We start from the raw sequence: 23,583 nt of genomic DNA, 5'->3' as shown, positions 1-23,583 counted from the left end.
CGCAGTGTAATTTTGAAAAGATATGGCCTGGTCATGAAGATGGTAAAACCTTCCGGGGTCTGAAGTGGTTAATTAATGTACCGTCTTGGTCCTCTAAGCCAGTGTTGCTCAAATCCAGTCCTCAAGGCGCCCCAACAGGTCATGTTTCCAGGTTTTCCATTATTTTGCACAGGTGATTTGATCAGTTTATCTGCCTTAGTAATTACCATTTCATCTGAGGGGAATCCTGAAAAAATTACCTGTTGCGGCGCCTTGAGGACTAGAGTTGAGAAACACTGTTCAATTAAAGACAAATTAATGCAGCTCTGTAATCACTAATGCAACATCAAAGTTACTGTTTTAATGCAAGCAGTACCTGTACAGCAGGACTGCAGTGCTAACAAGAAATATGTTGATAGGGAAATCATAGCAGCAGAAAAAAGAACACTGTGCTGCTTCTTCTATCACTGTCCAGTCACATGCTGGGGGCTGTTGTAGGACAACTTTGGCTCAGAGATAATGGGTTAACTGATTCTGTCTGTCGGACTGAGGACAGAAAAAAGTACTGCTGGGGAACTTTTTTTTGGACTAAACTTTTCCTGTAAGTCACAGGAGTGCACTTAGTCCTGTGCTGCTGTGTCCCATTTCAGCTGACAGAATGCTAAAGCCAGCTGTCGATGATGTCACTCAGCAGGTCCAGACTAGGGAAAGATCCCAACTTTACATTTGGAATCCACCCAGATGCCTTGACTGGCAGCTGGCTCAGCCTCTCGGCTCCACCGCTGGGACATTGAGCCAGATACTTCCTCTCCCCTGCATAGGCAAAGCAGAGAACCGGCAACTGACAGTCGCAGCTCTCTGCTCAGAGCGAGGGGGGGGGGACGGGACTGAGTGATCAATGGTATTTGATCGCTTTGTCCTCCTTGCAGATACAGCAGGGGACAGATGCAGCATTGGATTGATGCTGTAGCCACATAGGTGAGTATACATTTTTTTTCTTGTAAAACCTGAACTTTTCTTTTAAAGGTGAATATTGCAGCAAGAGCTGTTTTTTTATTTTTATTTTATCATTTAACGGTCAATGCATTTTTATTTTTATTTCACCTGGGATTTTTTTTTTCGGTTTCTAATCTGCTAAATTATGCTAAATAATGGAGCTGCAAATTGTAGTAATTTGGACCTTTTATCATTGATTGGCAAAATAGTTTGTTACTCCAAACATTGCTTTAATAGGTATACTATTATGCATGAGATCTGCCTCTTCACCCTAGCGCTCACAAAAATACTTTACAAGAGAGGTGGCTTGCATAATTTACCTGTAGCACCACAATAAGCACACAGCAGCTCCTGCTGACTCAGCCTCCTGTGTTTTCTACCCGGCTGGATGGAGGAAAGAAAGAAGAGGAGCCTGTCACTGTGCTCCCTGGGAAGTGGAGGCAGAAGGAACACTGCAGATACAGAAGCTTAACTAGCAAAAGTGTGCTTGTTTGTTGAAAACCTGATGCATAGAATTGATTGGTTGCAGTGCTGTCAAAAATTGAAGTTTGATATCCAATTAAAGTGAATGTGATCCCAATCACCAAAATTAGCATTTAAAAAATATTTTAAAGGTTATTTCCAATATTTATGAATCTACAACTTCATTAAACTATTAATTGTTGATCCTGCCATTATGGTCCTCCTTCAGTAATGTTCTGTTATAGTGTGACAGCACTCTGTCCCTGTTGTGCTCCTATGTTGTCAGCCTGTAACACAGGCTTTCAATGCACACTACCTGTATCTGTGTTAACACGCATTATGCAGGCAAGGTCAACAAAAGACCTGCCATGTACAATGAAGCTGTCACTGGAGTCCATTCATTCCGACGAGATGTGGCTGTAGAAAGGCTGCTGGAGATCAGTAGTACGGAGATGCAATACAGAGTGGAAAATAGATAAAACAAGTATAACAAAGCAGTTGCTTACAATGCATGCTTTAGCAAACTAATGCCTCGTTTCCACTGAGTGGATCGGTTCGGTTCGGTACGCTATTTTGGGTGTTTCCATTATGAAAGTGTGCCATAAAACCGAACCGTACCGGACCATTCTGGGTCCTGCTTCAGATGTGGGGCCATAGAAAATGGAACGGTTCCATTAGGGCGGAGATGCAATACATTCCACTGATTGGTGGACGTGCTAGGCATTTTTTCTAAATCCTGTATGGTCCCGACGGTCCGATTTGCAGTGGAAACGCTCACGAGAATAGGCCGGTCCGTTCTAAGCCGTTTCAAATCTACTGACCCGAACCGTTCCGTTCAGTGGAAACAAGGCATTAGTGTCCATCAGTTTGAGCTAACCATTATGAAGCTCCAACTTATTTTTATACAAGCATGACTATTCGGCTGAGACAAACACCCTGCGATGTTAAGCTTTGTATAGTTGTCTGTACTCCTGTTACATTTGCTTCAATCCAATACTTTTCTATTGTTTAAAATTGCGATCAATAAAAATTATTGAAAGTGAGCCATAAATCCAAACTGTTATCTTGTTGCTCATACTTATCTAAAGGGAATTTCAGCAGCTTAAATTGCAAAAAGTAATTAGCATCTATGTGATTAAAGGGACCCTGTCATTAACTTTTATTATGCTCAAAAACTTTGGGTTTGTGTTAGTGGAGAAATGCAGCTCATCTTCAGGTGCATTCGGTATTCATTTGACACACTTTAGGAAATAATTTACAGGAGGGGTGTCCAAACTTTTTTGAAAGAGGGCCAGATTTGATGAAGTGAACGTGCGTGAGGGCCAACCATTTTGAGTGACATTATTTGAACTGTTAAATTTGGTCTAAGTGTGTTCATCCGAGCACTAATACACTGCCCAACGAGAATTATCTTGCCTTTGTGGCTGTGTGTGGTGAAGAGATGAGCTTGGGCGTGATATTTGCCTATAGCGTATTTATTTGCATATAACACGCACCTTCACTTAAGAGGGAAGTTTCAGGAAAAAAAAATTAAAATGTTAAATAAAGGACTGTGACACAAAATAAGGGTCAGTGCCCATCGACAGCCCCACCGTTGCCATTAATGCAGCACCCCTATTGCCAGGACCCACCGTTGCCATGAATGCAGACCCACCGTTGCCATGAATGCAGACCCACCGTTGCCATGAATGCAGACCCACCGTTGCCATGAATGCAGACCCACCGTTGCCATGAATGCAGACCCACCGTTGCCATGAATGCAGCACCCCCAGTTCCATGAATGCAGACACACCATTGCCATCAGTGCAGCCTGATTGATGCCCATCTGCAACCTCGGATGGGACAGGGAGGGGCCGGGACGAGCGCCAACAGATTACATACAGCAGAATCTGTTTTCATTAATACAAAGTCCCGCCTCTTATGATGGACTAAACAGTCATCCAATGGCAGCGCAGGAGACATGACTTCTATTACAGAGGCCGCCATGCAAACAGGAAATTCACCTGTATGTATGGCATTTGTCTCGCCTCCTCCCTGTCCCCTCCAAGGCAACCAGCATGTATAACTTTTGTGGCCCTCGGCATTCGGGGATTCGTCGCGGGTCACAAAAGATGTCCAAATTGCCAGGCGGGCCATTCGAAACTGGAACGCATGCTGGACTTTGGACATGCCTGATTTACAGAATTTTGAAAGGGCATTTGACCTGCAGTTGATCTCCTTTTGACTTCCTTCTAAGTAGGGCCGAAACAACTAATCGATTATGAAATTAATCGATTACCATTTTCATAATCGATTAATCGGCCAGTAACATAATGGGGTTAACATTTAAAAAAAAATAGCCCTTTACAGTGCAAAAAGAGCAAATATGTACTGTAAATTCTACTTTCACTGTCCCACAGTAAAAAATTAACCCCTTACAGTAGCGATTATTTGCTCTTTTTGTACTAATTTTAGTTCTTTTAACCCCCATTATGTTACTAAACATCTCAGGCCTAGGTAACACCTCTGTGCTTTTTGCAGAAACACACTGGGCCAGATCTACGTAGCGTGGCGCATTGTTGCGTCCGGCGTACCGTATCTCAGATACACTACGCCGCCGTAACTTACAGCGTATTTTCCTTATCCTGAAAGAATTTGCGCCGTAAGTTACGGCGGCTTAGTGTTGTTATATCCTCTGTGTTGTGAGGGACACAAGACTCTGGTCTGGAACAATGGATGTTTATTCAGTACAGGCTGTACACTGCAACATGCATCTCAGCACAGTACAGCTTATCTGCTTTCTACATGTGCTCTCTCTAAGATGGCTACTATACCCCTTGACCCTTGTCATCACTGCTGGGTGGAGCCAGCCTTAAAGTGCCAGTACATGTGGAACCCTTCAGGTATAACAAGTGTAACTTTGGCGGTGTAAGGGCGTGCAATGCGGGAACGACGTCCATACTTAACATTGAGTACGCCTCATATAGCAGGGGTAACTTTACGCTGAAAAAAAGCCTTACGGAAACAACGTAAAAAAATCTGCCGGACGTACGTTTGTGGATTTGCATATCTAGCTAATTTGCATACTCGACGCGGAATTCGACGGAAGCGCCACCTAGCGGCAAGTGTAAATATGCACCTTAGATCCGACGGCGTACTAAGACGTACGCCAGTCGGATCTAGCCCAGCTTCAGGCGTATCTTGTTTTGTGGATACAAAACAAAGATACGCTGGAGCAAAATAGAAGTTACGCGGCGTATCAATAGATACGGCAGCGTAACTTCTTTGAGGATCTGCCCCACTATGTTCATTTACATGGTTTCACATCCATGATTTTTTCAGCTGCTGTGTGCTATTTTTGGTTCAATATACTTCAATGGAGAAGCTGCAGAAAAACATTTTTTGTGGCAATTTATGTTTTCTAATCTGCCCAACAACAAATTGGCCCAAAAAAAAAAAAAAATGTATAAATCGCAGCAATTTTTTTTTTTTTAAAAAGGTTATTAACCGATTATTCGATTAATCGAAACAATAATCGGCCAACTAATCGATTATGAAAATAATCGTTAGTTGCAGCCCTACTTCTAAGCTTCATCAACCTGCTTCAAACTGCTTTGCATTCCCATTGACTTGTATATGGAGAGAAGAAAGTTCTGACACAAGAATCCCCCTTCTTCCTCTAAAGTTTTTTAGGCAGTTCTGGCTAGGCAGCTTCTTGGTAGAAAAATATGTGTTCTACAGCCCTCATTGGTAGGATGTGTGACTCAGGCTGTAATGAGAGGAGGTAATGCTGGGTCACAGTAACCTGAACGTATACAGGCCTTAAAGCGGTTGTATACCCGCAATATTTTTTTATTTATTTTTTACACCTGAAAGGCAAAAGACATAATGAGCTAGTATGCACCGCATACTAGCTCATTATGAAATACTTACCTTGGAACGAGATGTAGAGAACTTGCCTGGTCCACACCGAGCGAGATGTCATCTTGCCTCAGCGTGTCTTCCGGGTATCGCCGATCCATCGCTGTGATTGGCTGGAGCGGCGATGTCACTCACGCGCGCGGGAGACTTCATTCCGGCAAGGTTCGGCGGCTGCCGGGCCTTAAGCCGAGGATCCCCAATGCGCATGTGCCGCTGCAATCGGCGGCGCATTGCAAGAGGAATATCTCCTAAACCGTACAGGTTTAGGAGATATTCTTTATACCTACAGGTAAGCCTTATTATAGGCTTACCTGTAGGTAAAAGTGGTAGTAAAGACTTTACTACCACTTTAAAGGATAAGTTCACATCTGTAAAATGCTACATGTTCCACCCATTTTTAGGGTGGAACTTGCAACATATTGCAGCATCCACAGCCTTCTGACACCCCCCATCCCACATCTCCCTTTGACAGCGGGTGGAGGGTCCTCCCCCCTGAATCCTTATCACAGTTTGAAAACAGAACAGCCATAAGTGGCTCAGCTCACACAGCCACGTCACACATTCACAGTTTCCTGTGAATGAATGCCTACAAGTACCATCAGATATATTGTGGCTGACAGCTTGTCATTTCTGCTCTCAGGCAACTGCCTCCCCGTATGAGGTACGAGCAGACAGCTATTCTGAGAGTCTGCAGGAGCCTGGTGACAGGCACTTTCCAGGCTTCTTGGGAAAACATAATAAATGCACAATTTTTTACCTGCAAAAAAAGGGACATTTATTATTTACATTTTTTTTTAAAGGTGAACTTAATGTTTAAGTCAGAGAAGTTCTGGCAACATTCAGGATATAACAAGCAGAGCTGCACTACATAAAATAACACAAAATAAAATTGATCCTCTTGACATAAAGGTCATGTCTTCTGTGTAATTTTAACAGCCAGTTTTTTTATGTCTGAATGGTAAAAACCATTAGATTTATTTTACGCTTCACTTTTAAAATACAAAATTAAAGTGGACCATTAAGGGCAAAGCAACAGGTTCACTTTAATACAACCTTTCCTTACTGAACTGGTTTACTGTTGTTTTTTTGCTCCATCATAACTGTTCATCTACTGGAAGAAAAGGAACGGCAGCCCTGTGTCCAAGTCATTCTAGCCAATGCTTGCACAGAGATGAGGACTCTGTCAAGGTGCTGGTCCAATCACAGGGTTGAGGACTTTACTAATCTTTGTCACGGTGCAGGTCCAATCACAGGGATGATGACTCTACCAATCTTTGTCACACTGTGCGGCCAGTCAAAGGGATGAGAACTGAACCAATCTTTGTCACGGTGTAGGGCCAATCACAGGGATTAGTGCACTACCAGTCTCTGTCACGGTGCAGGGCCAATCACAGGGATGAAGACGCTACCAGTCACAGTGCAGAGCCAATCACCAGGGTTGAGCAATAGAGTAAGCTACATGCTCCCCCGAACCCAGGCATTTTCTTTTCTCCCTGTAGCAATGGAAAGGTTGATATATGCTGCAAAAGAGAGCAACATTGAGGCCGGATTCACACTTGTGCGGTGCGAATTTCAGCTCTCTTATCTCTGCAGAGCGATAAGACGACTGTTCAGCAGATCAGTTCTGTTTTAGATGCGAATTTGGAGACCTGGGAGAGGGGAGGGGGAGGGGGGAAGTGTATTTAGCTGAATGAGAGAAATCCTGAAGAGAAATTAACACATGTGCGAATCAGATGCGTGCCCATAGAAGATAATGGGCCTGAATTTGCGCCTGATCCACACTGCAATGTCTAGAGAAGGCACGCGTTTTTTCGGCAATGCGCAGTGCGAATGCATCGCACATATGTGAACCAGCCTCATTGAGGCTGGTTCACAATGTATTTTATAATGTTATGCGAATTGGATGCGGTTTAAGCCGCAACCAATTCACATAGGTGTGAATCCGGCCTTAAGGACAACTGTAATTATAAATTAGTATAATAAATTCCTCTGATCCAGTTCCTTCCAAATTAGCCTGCACTAACACCCATCCAGTTTCTTTCTTAAAGCAGTAGTAAACAGCATTAAAAAAATAAATAAAACACAATAGGCACAAAGCAGTTTGTGTCATAATGTGCTAATATGCAATGCATACTAGCACATTATGACAGACTTGCCTTAAAACTAAGCCTTCCAGTGGTGCGCCGTCACCACTAATCTGTGCACGTTAAGGAGATATTTACTGAACCTGTAGATAAGCCTTATTATAGGGTTAGAGATAGGTACAAAATCATACAAGGGAATTGAATTCTACTTTAATTCTCTTCTTGAGCCATATCCATATGTAATACTTCTCCTCAGTCAGAAATGATCCTTTTTAATTGCCATGCTTGTTCACTGAGCTCTACTAGATTTGTATGGAGGTGTCTAGTACACCTTTGCCGCTTTCTGGGCCTGTACAAAGTCTGTGAGGTCTCAGTGTGTTGGCATGACTGATGCAGCGCAGGATTTCAACCTGAGCATTGCACAAAATGTGAATCTGGTACATGGGTAAGTAGAAGCTGGGGTGGGGTGTTTGTATAGGTAAGTTTATGGGCCATGTGCGATAGTGGATTAGAGAAATTTAAAACTAAACTTCATTTTCCCTTCATGGGCAAAGCACAGGTTTGTGTTCAGAGCTCAAACATACAAGGTAATCAAACACTAGCTGTGGAAGAGTATACTGAGCTGAACAACTTGGTATGCATGCCTGCCTTTATCAGACAATATTAAGGGTTGTGCAAGCAACATTCGGACAACATCGGGTCAGAGGTAACACAAGTGCTGGATACAGTACTGCTACATAGGAGACCCAGGAGGGGATTATGTTAATTTTTGGTAGCCCCGTCAATTTAGTTTACTCATGCTTGGCAGGTGCAAGTGTTGTCTTCTGCCTGCTTTGTACTAATGCAGTTACCTAAAGCTTAAACGTGAAATGAATTAAAATTCCCAGTAGAACAGTGTTCAAAGCCTTCACCGGGCTCCACGTGCCTCATCTTGATATAAAACCCATATTTCGTATTCTGTTCATTGTGGTGGTGTTTAGAGATAAGGTTGCCCTGTAAACAGTGCGCAGGTAATTTGTTGATTAGGACATCATGCTTTGTTTGTTCAGTGCTATCTCCGCTCTGAATAAGAAAGTCGGCAATAATTTGTGAAGTTCCATTATAAATGTGCTACTTCAGCTATAACTCCCACTGCTTCGTACCGTCATTAGCACATAACTTTTCCTTTATTTTGTCACAACAGGGACAGTGTGGTTAAATGGAGATCTCTAACGACAGCCAGCAAAAGGAGAACACACAACATTAATTTGTTCAGTGCCTAACATCTTCTTTATTTGGGTTTAGATTATGCTAGGTTGATGTATGTGAATTCTCTCTCTGCTTAATTATAGTGCCAGACTGACTTAACCGTATCCATTTGGCCCAAAGCTCATCAGTCCATGTGTGGCCAAAGATCTTTGTTTTATAATCATTTCTGTGCAAATTGTCATCCAAATGGAGATGTAGCCTTTCTACGGTCTCCTTACTCACTCCGCTCCCTGACTTTATGCTTTGTTGCTTCATCTAGGACTTTACTATTCTTGCACAGTGTATTATCAGACTTTATATTTTTGTGCATTTTTCTCCTTTATTGTGTCCCTTTTAACCTCTCTTGTCTAATTGCTAAGTTCCTCCTACTACTAATAAATATATATATATATATATATATATATATATATATATATATATATATATATACTGTATTGGTGTATAACATGCACAGGCGTATAACACGCACCCTAACTTTAAAAGGGAAATTTCAGGAAAAAAAAACTTTCCACAGCCCCCTGCGTATAACACGTAGGCACAGTTTACCCTCTATTTTCAGGGTAAAAAAGTGAGTGTTATACGCCAATAAATACAGTATATATTAAAAGTTAGCAGCTACAAATACTGCAGCTGCTCACTTTTAATAATTGGACCCTTGCCTGTCCCAGGGTCCAGCAATGCGGGGGAATGAAGCCCCGCTTGTCTCCCCCTTCTCTCCGCCATGCTGGCATTGTCACTGTGGACGCCCGGCTGTGGCTTTGCGCACTGTGCTTGAGCGAGCCGCGCTGCACATCGTGACTAGCCCAGCAATCATCTGGGACCTGTGATGTGTCCCAGATTATTGCCGAGAGGTGAACTTCCTTCTGGTGCCGCAGTGCCCAGGGAGATAGTGGGAGCTGGAACCCCCTAAAAAGAGGGTTTCTGCTCCCCCTCCAAAAAAATAAATAAAAATGACATGCCAGATGTGGCATGTTAGGGTGTCACCTTCCCTTAAAACAGAAGTTCAATTTTTTGGGTGGAACTCTGCTACAATCTAAAGTTCATTCTGCATGGCTCCAATTGCTTCAAGACATGCTACGTCAAACAATACCCCATCCTCTTCCCACTTTTTAAATATCTATTGTTTACTTTCTTTTCCTCCAGTCTGGACAAAAGGTCTTATGGCTTTGAAAAACACTTTTTAAAACCATCATCCTTAAAGGTTATAAACCCATTAAAATTATGTAGTGCTACCCCAGTGAGGGCTGCTATTTGAATCGGTACCCCACTGGTTGTCCCGACCCTGCAAGTCCTCCGCCACCTCTGACAACCTGGGTTCAGACATTTGTATCAGTAATAAAGATAATTAAAGACACACAAGTCTAGTGAAACAGTTAAGCTTTGTTTACTGGTGTAACAAAGACATTAGAGGTGAAGGACATAAGCTTGTCCTCTATAGAAGAACCTATAGCAAGCACTACTGATGATAGAGGCAATGTTAACAACAAACTATATCTGACAGAATATAAATGACAATTCAATATGGTTAAAACTCTGCTTAGACATATGAAACCTATGTGAACAGGCAGAAGGAGGGCATGGGAATGTCCTTATCTGGGTCAGACCACTCCCTACTGTACTTCAACAAACAGTTTAACTTGCAAACCTTAACCTGCTCCTTTACGAAATAAATTCACAGGTAAATTAAGGCCTTTGCAATATCTATCGCTTGTAAAGAGGGGAAGGTTGAATGTAGTTCCTATAAAGAAGTAGCATCCTTGAATCTTCAGCTAGCACTTAGGTGAATAATGTCAGAGAATGTTCTGTATAGCAGGGTGAAACAACTTAGGCTGGTGTGTCTTAGCAGGCGAGGGGTGCAAAGTGTGCCTGTGATACTCTGACACAAGATGCACACTGTAGCTGATCGACCACGTGTAATGTGACACACAGTTCTATTGGTGTAAGCAATGAAAGAGCGACAACATTGCAAGCAATGTCTATTAGGAGAAGATGGGCAGGTTCCTTGCTTGTGACTGGTGGTGTTAAAGATGAGATGTGGAAACTTTACAGCGATTCTCTCTGGGTCCTGGCTCAGAGGATGGCGTCTGACCAGCTGGATCTGATGTGGAAGGAGCAGGAGCGGCCTCCAGGCTGCCACGGTACAACTATAAGATGCTGATAATGGATGTTCCTCAAACACACACACAATGGCCCAGATTCAAGAAGCAAATTGCGCCTGTTTAACCATAGGTTACACAGCGCAATTGCTTACTTGTTCCGGCGTAGCGAATGCTTCTGATTCAGGAACATCGCTACGCCGACTGCAGCCTAAGATCTGCGCGGCATAAGGCTCTTATGCCCGCATATCTTAGGCTGCATTCTTGCGATTACCGCTAGGGGGCGTTCCCGTTGTGCTTAGTGTATAGGATGCAAATTGCATACTAACACCGATTCACAACGTTGCGCGAGCCCTGCGTACGCAAGTTACATAGTTTCCGTACGGCGTGTTTAGCGTAAGGCTGCCCCTTCTAATAGTAGGGGCAGCCAATGCTAAAGTATACCCGTCGTTCCCGCGTCGCAAAATTTGAATTTCACGTCGTTTGCGTAAGTGATTCGTGAATGGCGCTGGACGCCATTCACGTTCACTTGGAAGCAAATGACGTCCTTGCGACATCATTTGCCGCAATGCACGTCGCACGTCGCACACGCAATTTATGGAGCTACTGCTCCGTGAATCGCGGGTAGCGCAGGAAATTTGGGGGGGCGCAGGGCAAAAACGCTGCCCTGCGCCTCCGTAAAAAAGGCGCAAATCTACCTGAATCTGGGCCAATGACTCTTTCTTGCACAGGCCGCAATTCGGCCACAGCACCCTCAGACACAGAGTCCTTGCTTGCAGATCCAGGCCGGGGTCCCAAGAGAAAGAGCCCGCCCGCTCACAAGCCTTTTATCTCCTCTCCCATCATCTTGTTCTTCCCTCCCAGCCGACTGATAGTTGTAGTTCAAAACAGTCCAGCTGAAAGTAAACCCTGGCTCCCTGGACTACACGTCCCAAGATGCTTTGCTTCCCATTTTTCAGTCACTCTATATTCAAAAGCACAGAGTTCAGGCTGAACACTAGGAGAAAAAAGCTTCACAACAGTAACACTGTACAGTGTCCCCTGATCACAGGCAAATATAGCCGTCTCTTGGCTACATCCAGAATTCTAAATTCATGTTTATGTGATCTTCCTTCCTGCTGGTTTGTAATGACTGCTCCTCCTGCCATTTATTGGCTGGTGTTGTCATGACCCCTCTCACACACAGTGGCCACATCATAAGTGTAGGGATATGGCTTGTCACATATTCCAGCTCAAGGGCACCAGGAACTGGCTTTTATAATAAGTATTACACTGTGTTATATCATCCTGGGGAAATAAATGAGCAATAGATCCTTTATCAGCTATTTTAATCCATTCACACCTCAGGGTCCCTTTAAACAGTTTGAAAGGTGTAACGGGAAGGATCATCGATCACGTGACCACTGTCACATGAGCGGAAGCTGGTCCCGCCAGCTACCAGACTTTAGCCCAGACCGAAAGCTGTCTTTGACAGATTGGTCTTTGTGCTAGGAGCATACAGTGAGAATACCTTCAGCATATAAGTGGTGGCCACTTAGACCCCTTTCACACTGTCGACACCCATAGCGTCAGCGGTAAAATAGCGGTAAAACGCAGCTATTTTACCGGCATATTTGCGGCGCATTTCCGCCACTAGCGCGGCACTTTTAACCCCCGCTAGCGACCAAAAAAGGGTTAATACCACCCGCAATGCGCCGCTACATCAGCATTTTGCCAGTGGTAATACAGTGCTGCCCATTGATTTCACCGCTGCTAATGCACTCCAAAGAACCTGCTGGCAGGACTTTTCCTGATGCCCTGCTAGCGCACCGCTCCAGTGTGAAAGCCCTCTGGCTTTCACAATGGAGACAATAGAGCAGGTGTTTTAGACCCCTTTCACACTGAGCCACCCATAGCGTCGTCCGTAAAACGCAGCTTTTTCTGGGGGATTTCATCCGCTAGCAGGGCACTTTTAACCCTCTCTAGTGGTCGAGAAAGGGTGCTGAAGCAGCGCATTGCGAGCGGTATAGCCGCGCTGTCCTATTGATTTCCAAAGATGCGGCTACCAGGACTTTTTTACCGCCCTGCTAGCGCAACGGTCCAGTGTGGAAGCCCTCTGGCTTTCACACTGGAGTGAATGTAACAGCTGTTTAAGGGCGGTTTGCAGGCGCTATTTTTAACGCTATAGCGCCTGCAAAATTCTCCAGCGTGAAAGGGGTCTTAAGACGGATTGCAGGCACTATTTTTTAAAGCTATAGTGCCTGCAAAATGCCCTCAGTGTGACAGGGGTCTTAGCGAGGCATATGTGGGCATTAAAGCCCACCCTTTTGCTGATGCACATACGTTTTGGGTGGTCATGAAGGGGTTAATGATGTTGGCAGTCCCCACAGTTAGGCTTTATTCAGTATTTAAACCCAGAAACTGAAGGCGGAGCTAAACCCGTATCTCCTTTACAGCCAAGAACGTTGTCACTGCTGTAAAATGCACAATACCCTCCATTGATACTATGCATAGCCAATAATATATATATATTTTTTCTTCTGAAAATATGTAATACACATATTACATTTTTAACTCCTATAAGTAGAATTGTAGGATTGTTTGTCACATGCTAGTCCAGTCTATAGATTGCTAGGTTTATGCATAATAAACTAGGTTAGCTGCACATTAATTATCCTTTCAAGTATTTGATACTTTGATAAATATTTGCTTTGTTTTTCTGTATTTCTGCATCTCCTCTGACCCACTTACTATGAACACAATTTTAAATAAATGAACTAGCATGCAGGTAAACCTAAACTTCTTAACTGTGCTTTTATTGCAAATGCCAATTTCCCTGAAGGCTGCAAAAAGAAAAACACAATGTAATGGTGTACATAATTTGCAGAGATTGGTCTGTTGTGTACAGAACAACCATCAGCCTGTTTAGATCCCGCTGAGCACTGAGCTGATTGAGCAGTCCATCTGAAGATAGGGTCAGTAGGGCTTGTGGAAAAATAGTTTGTTACAATCAACCCTCCCCTGTCTTCAGCTCAGTGCATGCACCCAATCATCTGAAAGTTACGGCATGCTGGGTCTAGTAAACATTGCAGTAGCAGTGGCCAGCAAAATGTACACTCCTTGTTGGTACCTGGGTGTATGTGGAAGCTGGGCTGGTTCACATGAGGATTATATGCATTAAAATGATATCATATATTTCAACTTATTGAGACATGGATTAAATCTGCATTTGTCTTTTTTTTTTTTCAACCTATATAACTATCAAATATAATGTTCTAATCATTCTAATTGTTTTTTTTTCTCTAAAAGAATGGTATCTGTTAGGCCCCCATACTCACGACCAAACATGTCTGCTGAAACTGGCCCGCAGGCCAGTTTCAGCAGACATGTTTGGTCGTGTGTGGGCGCGAGCGGGCCGAATTCCAGCAAACATCTGCCCGCCGGGCCTTTTCCCAGCAGACAAATATTCCTGGACTTGTTTTAAAACAGCCCGCTGGAATTCAGCCCGCTCGGACATGTACATGTCCAGGCGCCCGCCGTCCCTCGCATGCGTCGAATGACTTCGACGCATGCGTGGAAGCATTTTAAAGGCGGGCCGCCCACGTCGCCGCGTCATTGTCGCGGCGACACCGCGTCATCGACGCGGCGACACCGCGGACACGCCCCGCGTATTGTTTACGCGCGGACTTCTGTACGATGGTGTGTACAACCATCGTACAGAAGCCCTCTGGCAGACATGTATGGTGAAAACGGTCCGACGGACCGCTTTCACCATACATGTTTGTCCGTGTGTACCCGGCCTTAGACTCAGCTAAAATAAACCAGCAACATTGGCACTCTTTCTTTATACTGGGGTTGCTTGAGGTGACAGTTTGGATGTTCTGTAATGCATATATTTATTAAGTTGTACATCAAGGCTGAAAGAGGAAATATAATGGGATCTAGCAGGGGAGGGCTGGCAGCCTTAGGCCTGGGGGGCAAGTCCAGTCAAGTGGCCCATAGAGCGTGGAAAAGTGATGGATCGAGGAAAACAGTCTAAGATTTTTCAAGATCGCAAGAGTCCGCACAGAGCCTCCCCTTACATCAGAGTCCGCACAGAGCCTCCCCTTACATCAGAGTCCGCACAGAGGCCCCCCTTACATCAGAGTCTGCACAGACCCCATATCAGATCTGATGTAAGGGGTGTTCTGCGAAACTTGATTTAAGGGTGCATGCTGTGGACTATTGTGTAAAGAGGGTCTCTGCTCACCAAAGCCTGCCCCTCCCCTCCCCTTTAACAAAGTCCACAGGGCACCCCTTTTTATACACTGGGAGGCAGGAGAGACTAGAGAGGATGAGCTTACCACGATGGAGGCTGAGGTTCAGACTTCCTGTCCAGTGCCCACACATGCCCGGGGAGTGTGGGCAGGGCAGACTCAGAAGGAGGAGGAGCAGATGAGCTCTATCTCTCCTCGTGTCTGTGCAGAGAGAGAAGGGGATGTCAGCGCTGGTGTGCGCTGAGGCCGAGCTATGTGTGAGACGAGACATAGCTCAGCTCTGCAGCCATCTACCTCGGAGCTGATGCAGGCACGGCTGCACAGTGGGAGGTGAGCAGCGGCCGTGACCTATGTGAACAGAGCTCCAGCAGGCATATTCCTGCTCTCCAAAAACAGCATTTGGTAGTGGCAGCCAATGGCTGTGCATAGTGTCACCAGCCCGGGGGGAGATTTCCACCTTGCCCCCCCTGCCAGCCCTCCCCTGGGATCTAGACAGCTAAAGGCATGTTTATGTGTGATAGGAAATATTTATTACAATTTAGCTTTTACTTGTTGCATAGATTCACAAAACAAATGTCCCCTTGTTTTATGTCAGGTTCACTTTCATTGTTGTAGTGAAGTTCTCATTTCACAATTCTTCCCTTCTTACCTTTTTCCCCTTTCAGAAAATGAAGAGATGGAGAGGAAGGGTCAAGTTCTTACACTTCTAGCTGAACAATCGCTTCAGTGTCAAGATTACAAGGCTGCCAATGGGCACTGCCAAGAGCTCATGGCCACAGGTAGTAAATTGTATACTATTTTTATGTATCTAATCTACTGTTTTTAATTCAAATGATTTTTAGTGTTTTTTAACATAATACAGAAAATAAAGGAAAGTTAGACATTGTTTCTTGAGTATGAAAATACACATATTTATCTGTTTACATCATGGTTTTGAGATTATTTAGTGATCAATAATTCTCACTCTATAGGCATACAATCATTCTAACTTAAACCATAAAGAAAATAGGAGGGGTATGATGAAGCATAGTTTGGGGTCCTAAGAGCCAATAAAGAGGGTAAACAAGGAATTGTATTAATCAATCCTGTAACTGGTTTCAGCAAGTGTTCAAAAAACAATGTGGTTTGACTTTAACATCTTTAAGTCAAAGGAAGAAAAGGAAAAGGGTAGTTGGGTAATTTTAAGGTGTAGGTCAGGGGTGTCCAAACTTTTTTCAAAGAGGGCCAGATTTGAGGAAGTGAACATGCGTGAGGGCCAACCGTTTTGCCTGACATTCTTTGAACCATTAAAATTCGGTCTAAGGCTGCATTCACATCTAGGCGGACAAAATCGCGGCGTTTTGTCCCGCGAACTGCGGCGACAAATAGCGGGGTTTTGTACCGCGATTTGCTGCGACAAAACGCCGAGATTGTCCGCCTAGATTTGCTCCTAGATTGTCCCCCTATGGAGATGGTTCCCATCTCCTATGCCGAAAGCCGCCTGAAAAAAAGGTCCGGGACTTTTTTTCAGGTGGCAGGCGTTCGGCGTGGAGATGTGAACCATCTCCATAGAGGGCAATGTTAAATCATCCCTCTGGCGTGTCGGGGCGGCAGCGGCGTCACACTACAGGCGACAAAACGCCTAGGTGTGAATGGGCTCTAAGTGTGTTTGTTCGAGCACTAATACACTGCCCAACTAGACTTCTCTTGCATTTGTTGCTGTGTGTGGTGAAGAGATGAGCTTGGGCATGTTATTTGGATACACTGTATATATCTCTTTTGTGGCCCCAACGAATCCCTGAGTGCTGCTCAAGACTAAGGATGAGCTTGGGTGTGTTATTTGGATATACCATATTTATAGGCGTATAACACGCATAGCCTCACCATTGCCATTAATGCAGCCTCACATGTGTCTTGAATGCAGCCTTACCATTGCCATCAGTGCAGGCAGATCTCACCCCTCTGTTCTATGATGTATGTGGTGGCACCGGTCCTAACCATCTGTAAGTAAAGTTTTGCAATATGGTTTGTTGTATATTAGTCATACCATTCTATTTCTCAGGGTACAGTGACAGCTGGGAAGTATGCAGTAAACTGGGACAATGTGAGAACTATGATGACCTGGGAACACGGCAAGAACTTATGGCATTTGCTTTGACTCATTGTCCTCCTTGTGCAATACAGGCATTGCTTGCTTCTAGTAGCTCATTACAAACAGAGGTATGTACTTTATACTTTATCTTTGTATGGTGAAAGATACCAAAAGGTTCAAGGGCTTAAAGGGTTAGTTCGTCTGCTGGTTTATATCGTGCAGCAATCCACAAGCTGACGCTTTTCTAGCTGCTTTTTTTTAGAATGTGAAATAAAAGAAAATGTTAACTAAAAGTCTGAGAACGTTGATTGCATAGGGATTGTGAAGCTGGAATCTCAGGTGCATAGATCTCTCCACTAAGGTCTGGGGAGATAGAAACGGCTAACTGGAAGATCAGACCTCTGGCATCTAGTCAGAACTGTCTGAATGGATTGACCTTTTAATCCTTTCAGACATTCTTAACAAAAAAGTTCACCTTTGCTCTGAAGCAGATATGATACTGTAGGGCAGGGCTGTAACATAATAACATGTATGTACATTTTTTTTGACTACTTTACTTTGTATATGTTGATGTACTAAGCATGCCCCATGAGAAATATAGTAATTATTACACTTTGAATGAAAGAAGAAGGGGCATTTTTACTTTTTTTTTTTTTAACTCCGTTTTCATTTCCGTTTTAAAGCACATGTACTGTATTATCATGGTCAGTGATTAATACTATTGAAAGCTAACCTGGTATGAATGTAAGTATATGAATTTCCTCTAAGTGTGCGCATGAAAAAGGTACCTGAGTATAGCAGTTGGCAAAATGACTTCTGTGTCAAATGAACACCTATTCCCTTGGTACTCTGTATGGTATCCTTTACTTGATCTGCAAATTTCAGCTTTATTAAACCTGCCGAGGTGCACTGTGCCCACAGATCCCCACAACCACTGGCCAGGGTTGTGGGGAAGAGGCCCTTGCCCCCCCATGTTGAGGGCATGTGGCCTGGTATAGTTTAGGTTCAGGCCTCCACTTCAAAAAAAAAAAAAAAAAGTTTAGGAGCTGTCAGTGTTTTTCTCCAAAAACTTTTTTTTTTGCCACTGAACTAATCTAAAAAAAAAAAAGTCTGATGCCCAAAACATGCCCATGAGGCCTTAGTGTTTGCTTCTAGGGTGGTTAAAGTGAAAGTAAACTCCCATGCATAATTTTTACTTGTAGGTACTGGAAATATCTCCTAAATGTCCACCGTTTAGGCAATATTTACTGTAGATGCAGCCAGTGATGTCACCGGCGCATGTGCTCTGAAGGAACGCCACCCAGGATGTTTCTTCAGAGTCTTGTGCCATAAGCAGGAACTCCCACATACATGCAGGAGTGATGTCCTTGCCGCTCCAGCCACTCCCACAGTTGGAGTCCGTGAACCTGGAAGGAAGACCGGGTAAAGATGGAAACACCTTCAGATGTGACAGTGTGTCGCTGGAGGGCTATGTTCTAAGGTAAATTTCACATAATGTGCTAGTAGGCGATGCTACTAGCACATTATGACATTGTCTTGCAGATGAAAAAAAAAAAAAAACTGTGGTTTACTATGGCTTTAAATTAGCTTTACATCCTTTCATTGATACAAAGTTCACTTTCATTCTATATATTCACTACTCTGCTTGCAATATCAGGTTTAACAAAGATGGAGATATACTGTAAAATAAAAAGGAGCGGAACTCTGTACAAAACGGACAGTTCAGTTTTCTGTGCCCAAGTATTGTACATTGTAATATTGTGAAATGTATGCAGGAGCGTGCCACATTGATTTTTTTCAGCTTGTTATATCCCAGGTAATTCCTGTAAAACAAACACAGTAATGATAGTGTCCATTTTCTTTTCTGCGACCTGCTGTTTTTACAGATTCTCTATCAAAGAGTAAATTACCAGATTCAGCCGGGTGATGGAGACGGGATGGGGAATTCACAACATTTTGGACCTGCTGTGCCGGCTGCCAAAGACACCTGTCCGGTAATGTGCTGTTCATTTTCTTGCGTGTATGTGTGCAGGAGTGCTTATCTTATTTAAATAGTTACTCTGCATGGTCCTGTTACTGATTTGCAAGAAATGTTTTTTCATTCATAAAAAAAACAATCCAGGTTAATTTAAAAGCCTTTGTTTAAAGCTGAACTCTAGGATAAGCAAATATTGTCTAACTACTAGAGGCATGAATTTGCATCTTGATGTGAACTGTGTAGTAGTCCACAGTAAAACTTTGTCTCTGTGCAGGAGCTTCCTATTGCCTCGTTTCCACTGAGCGGATCGGTTCGGTACGGTTCGGTTCGGTACGCTTTTTTGGGTGTTTCCATTATGAAAGCGTGCCATAAAAGCGAACCGTACCGGACCATTCTGGGTCCTGCTTCAGATGTGGGGCCATAGAGAATGGAACGGTTCCATTAGGGCAGACCTACAAATACATCTCACTGATTGGTGGACGTGCTAGGCTTTTTTTCTAAACCTTGCATGGTCCCGGATGGTCCGATTTGCAGTGGAAATGCTCTGCAGAATAGACCGGTCCCATTCTAACCGCTCCATTCTTTCTGACCCGAACCGATCCGTGCAGTGGAAACAAGGCATATGATAAATACCAGTCACTGCTGTTATTTTTTATTTTACAAAGTACTGTATTATCTTGGTTTGCAAAGGCAATGCAAAGTTTATTTATATCCTTTGCGGCTATTGAATAATACATTTATGGCCAGTTCACACCACATGCAGTCCAGTGTGTTTTTTTATTTTATTTTTTTCTGCATCAAAAATGCAAGGGAAGTAGGTTATATGGTCTTTAACCACTTGCTTACTGGGCACATAAACCCCCTTCGTGCCCAGGCGAAATTTCAGCTTCCGGCACTGCGTCGCTTTAACTGACAATTGCGCGGTCGTGCGACGTGGCTCCCAAACAAAATTGACGTCCTTTTTTCTCCACAAATAGAGCTTTATTTTGGTGGTATTTGATCACCTCTGCGGTTTTTATTTTTTGCGCTATAAACAAAAAAAGAGCGACAATTTTAAAAAATATATATATATTTTTTACTTGTTGCTATAATAAATAATATGCCAATTTTTTTTAAAAAAAACTATTTTTTTTCTCAGTTAAGGCCGATACGTATTTTTCAACATATTTTTGTAAAAAAAAAAAAATCTCAATAAGCGACTGGTTTTTGCGCAAAAGTTATAGTGCCTACAAAATGGGGGATAGATTTTTGATTTTTGTTTTTTTTTACTTGTAATGGCGATTTGCGATTTTTTTTGTCAGGGCTGCGATATTGCGGCGGATGTATCGGACACTTTTGACACAATTTTGGGACCATTCACATTTATACAGCTATCCGTGCTATAAAAATGCACTAATTACTGTATAAATGTGACTGGCAGTGAAGGGGTTAACACTAGGGTGAGGAAGGGGTTAAATGTATTCCCTCATTGTGTTCTTACTGTGTGGGGGGAGGGGACTGACTGGGGGAGGTGACCAATGCTGTGTCCCTATGTAAAGGGACACAGATCGGTCTCCTCTCTCCCTGACAGCACGTGGAGCTCTGTGTTTACACACAGAGCTCCACGTCCTGCTGTGTTACCGACGATCGTGAGTGTCTGGCGGACATCGCGGCCGCCAGGCACTCGCATCGGCTCCCGAACGATGCGCCGGGCACGTTGTTTCCCCGCTGCGCGCCCCCAGCGGTGCGCCCAGGGAACAACAACAACAGGACGTCCAGGGACGTCCACCCGGCACTTGAGAGCCGCGCTGTGGATGTCTTTCGACCATAGCGCAGATCTCAAGTGGTTAATGACATAGTTCACACCAGTGTTTGCAGTTCCAGTGCCAGAAAAAAAGTAGAACATGCTGCATTTTTCCTGCACTGGGCTGTACTGGAACGCTGTAAAAAAAAACATCAAAAGTGCACTGGAACACACATGTCCCTATTAAGAAAAAAAAAAGGGGAGGACAACGCACTCGACTACATCAGAAACGCATTGGACTGCATCAAAAATGCACTGGAATGCGTCAAAAACATGCATGCAGAAAAGCATCTGGAACTCATCCGGACTGCATTTCTATAGTGTGGACTGGCCTTTAAATTATATTTTTGTGCCAGGAGTTAGGCTTTAAAACTGTCAGATCTAAAACTAGTAGTTGTTGAAATGTCTAAATGTATTTATCACTTGCACCACTCTTATTTGCAATAGAAGATGAGCTGCACTATCAAGTGTGTAATATGTGTGTTGGGGCGCGGTCGCTCAAAATCAGGTTTGTGAGTATTCAAATAACCATATACAACATGTATATAAATGTATTAACGGATCTGTGTAACCAATTTGATTGAAAAGTGAAAAAGGTAATAAACAATATAAAAAAGTCCTGAAAATATGAATATCTAAACAAGGGCGAAAGCTTCTAGTCAACCTCTTTATCACCACATGCACATTAGTGATGCATGGTCTTCTCGTTTTATGGTGCTCCACTTAAATGATGTGTTCCTTCACCTAATACAGCAAAAAACTTTGGGCCACTTGGACCCTCACCACTTATATGGTTAATCCTAAGCTTAGTAAATTGCTTGACATCCACTTCCTTTGCTTTTATGTCCAATGTCACCATCAGGGAAGTCCCAAAATGAGAAAACAATAGCACATTTATCATGCAATATGTTTATTTCAAATAGCTTGTTAAAAAACATGTGCCAATACACTCACATTCCCATGTGCAATGAAGACACAGCCACAGTGTAATGCCTGGAAAGTTACAATCCTCGCCGCTGCTCGTCCCTCTAAGCCGGTGTGCGTTCCACCTGGGTCGGACGTGAAGTCAGCAAAGACCCGGAAGTTCTGCTACTGGTTAGACCTCAATGCATTTCACCAGAAAGGCGTCCTCTATAGCCACTAGAGGGTAGTGTAGGTCAAATAGCTAACAGAATGGCTCTTAACATAGGTCTATCATAATAGGTATCACAGGATTATATAGTGAAAATTGTATGCAAAAATCTGTTTTATCAAGGTAAATTTAACATATTATTGTAACATGGATTATGTAGATGTACTTGTAATATAGCCTATTGCAGTAAAGCTGGACAAGTTTGTACTGGGCCACGTGAATTTGAAGATGTTTAATAGAGTAATACAATTATAACCTTGATTTGGAATAAAAAGTACACCTTTTAATTTCCCTGAAAATTATGTGTATTGCATGAGTATCCAAAATTGTCACTTACATTGCTACCGATATATCCTCACTATATGTCATTAGCATATTTGGAGACACCCAATAGAATAGTTATCCAATGGGACAGCATTAGGGAGTATATAGGGCTTTGCTGATGTCACATCCCAACTTAGAGGGACAAGCAGCCACGAGGATTGTAACTTTTCAAGCATTACACAGTGGATGCTGCTTCATGGCACATGAAAGTGCAAGTGTATTGGCTCATTTTTTTTTAACAAGCTATTTTAAATGTATTTCATGATTAATGTGCTATTGTTTTCTCATTTTGGGACTTCCCTGCTGGTAATATTGGACATAAGAGCAAAGGAAGCATATACCAAGCTTAGGATCAACCATATAAACTGTGGCCTAGTGGCCCAAAGCTACCTGGTGAGTGGCCCCCCCCTTATATTAGGTGGTGGGAACATATAGTTCAACTGGAGTACTGTAAAACAAGAAGAGCATGCATTAATAATGTGGTGATAGGAAGAATTTGACTAGAAGTTTCCTCCCTTGTTTAGATATTCATAATTTCAGGACTTTTTAAATATTGTTTATTTCCTTTTTTTTACTTTTCAATCAAATTGGTTGCACAGATCTGTTTATAAATGTACATACATGTATAACAGCTGATTGGTTAACACTGGGAGTAATTGAACACAAGGGGAGCCGTTTTGTTAAAATATATTAAGTGTGTCACACTTTTTTCTGCCTCTGCCCTTTCCCCTTCAATGTAATATACTAAAGGGCAGCACAGCTCATGCAGAGCAGAATACTGGAACCTCTTGCATCTCTTTGCTGATTTAAGCCAGCTGAATTGTGCATTGCTGAAGAGGTGCATTACAGAAATGGCATGGTGTTCTATTATGTGGTCCGTGTGCCTAAATCCAAACATTTGTTTCACATGTTTCTATAATATCTACGGGTTAAAGGGTCACTAAAGGAAAACATTTTTTTTGCTGAAATGACTGTTTACAGGGTATAGAGACATACAAGTTAACTGATTCCTTTTAAAAATGATTAAAAATAGATTAAACTCAATCATATAATGTGCCTCTAGTTTCACTTTCGGTTTTAAACTGGTTTCATGTTTCTGTGAAGTAGAGAGACCCACGGAACAAAAACAAACAAATCCAGGGCAGTGTTTTGTTTTTAAAATGAATCTGATTGGTTCTGAGGAGTTTTAGACACACAGTAATGACAGCTTAGACCACCGTGAAAAGCTCACAGTACTGTGGTTATAAGGAGCCAGACAAGCAGGAAGTGTGGAGATCACAGCAGAATTACAGCTA

General features: G+C 43.1%; 1 protein-coding gene across 1 annotated transcript in view; it reads left to right on the top strand.

Annotated features, from left to right (window-relative positions):
• The window catches only part of NBAS (NBAS subunit of NRZ tethering complex), a 975,710-nt gene that overhangs the window by 431,016 nt on the left and 521,111 nt on the right, over positions 1-23,583 (top strand). The window contains exons 33-35 of the mRNA XM_040348578.1: positions 15,666-15,779; positions 17,042-17,199; positions 18,958-19,065. Coding sequence (XP_040204512.1) covers positions 15,666-15,779; positions 17,042-17,199; positions 18,958-19,065 — 380 coding nt within the window. The remainder of the gene's footprint in view (positions 1-15,665; positions 15,780-17,041; positions 17,200-18,957; positions 19,066-23,583) is intronic.

This window comes from Rana temporaria, chromosome 4, assembly GCF_905171775.1.
Source record: "Rana temporaria chromosome 4, aRanTem1.1, whole genome shotgun sequence".
Classification (NCBI taxonomy): domain Eukaryota; kingdom Metazoa; phylum Chordata; class Amphibia; order Anura; family Ranidae; genus Rana; species Rana temporaria.
Note: the sequence above shows the minus strand (reverse complement) of the source record. Positions and strands in the feature narration are given on the sequence as shown.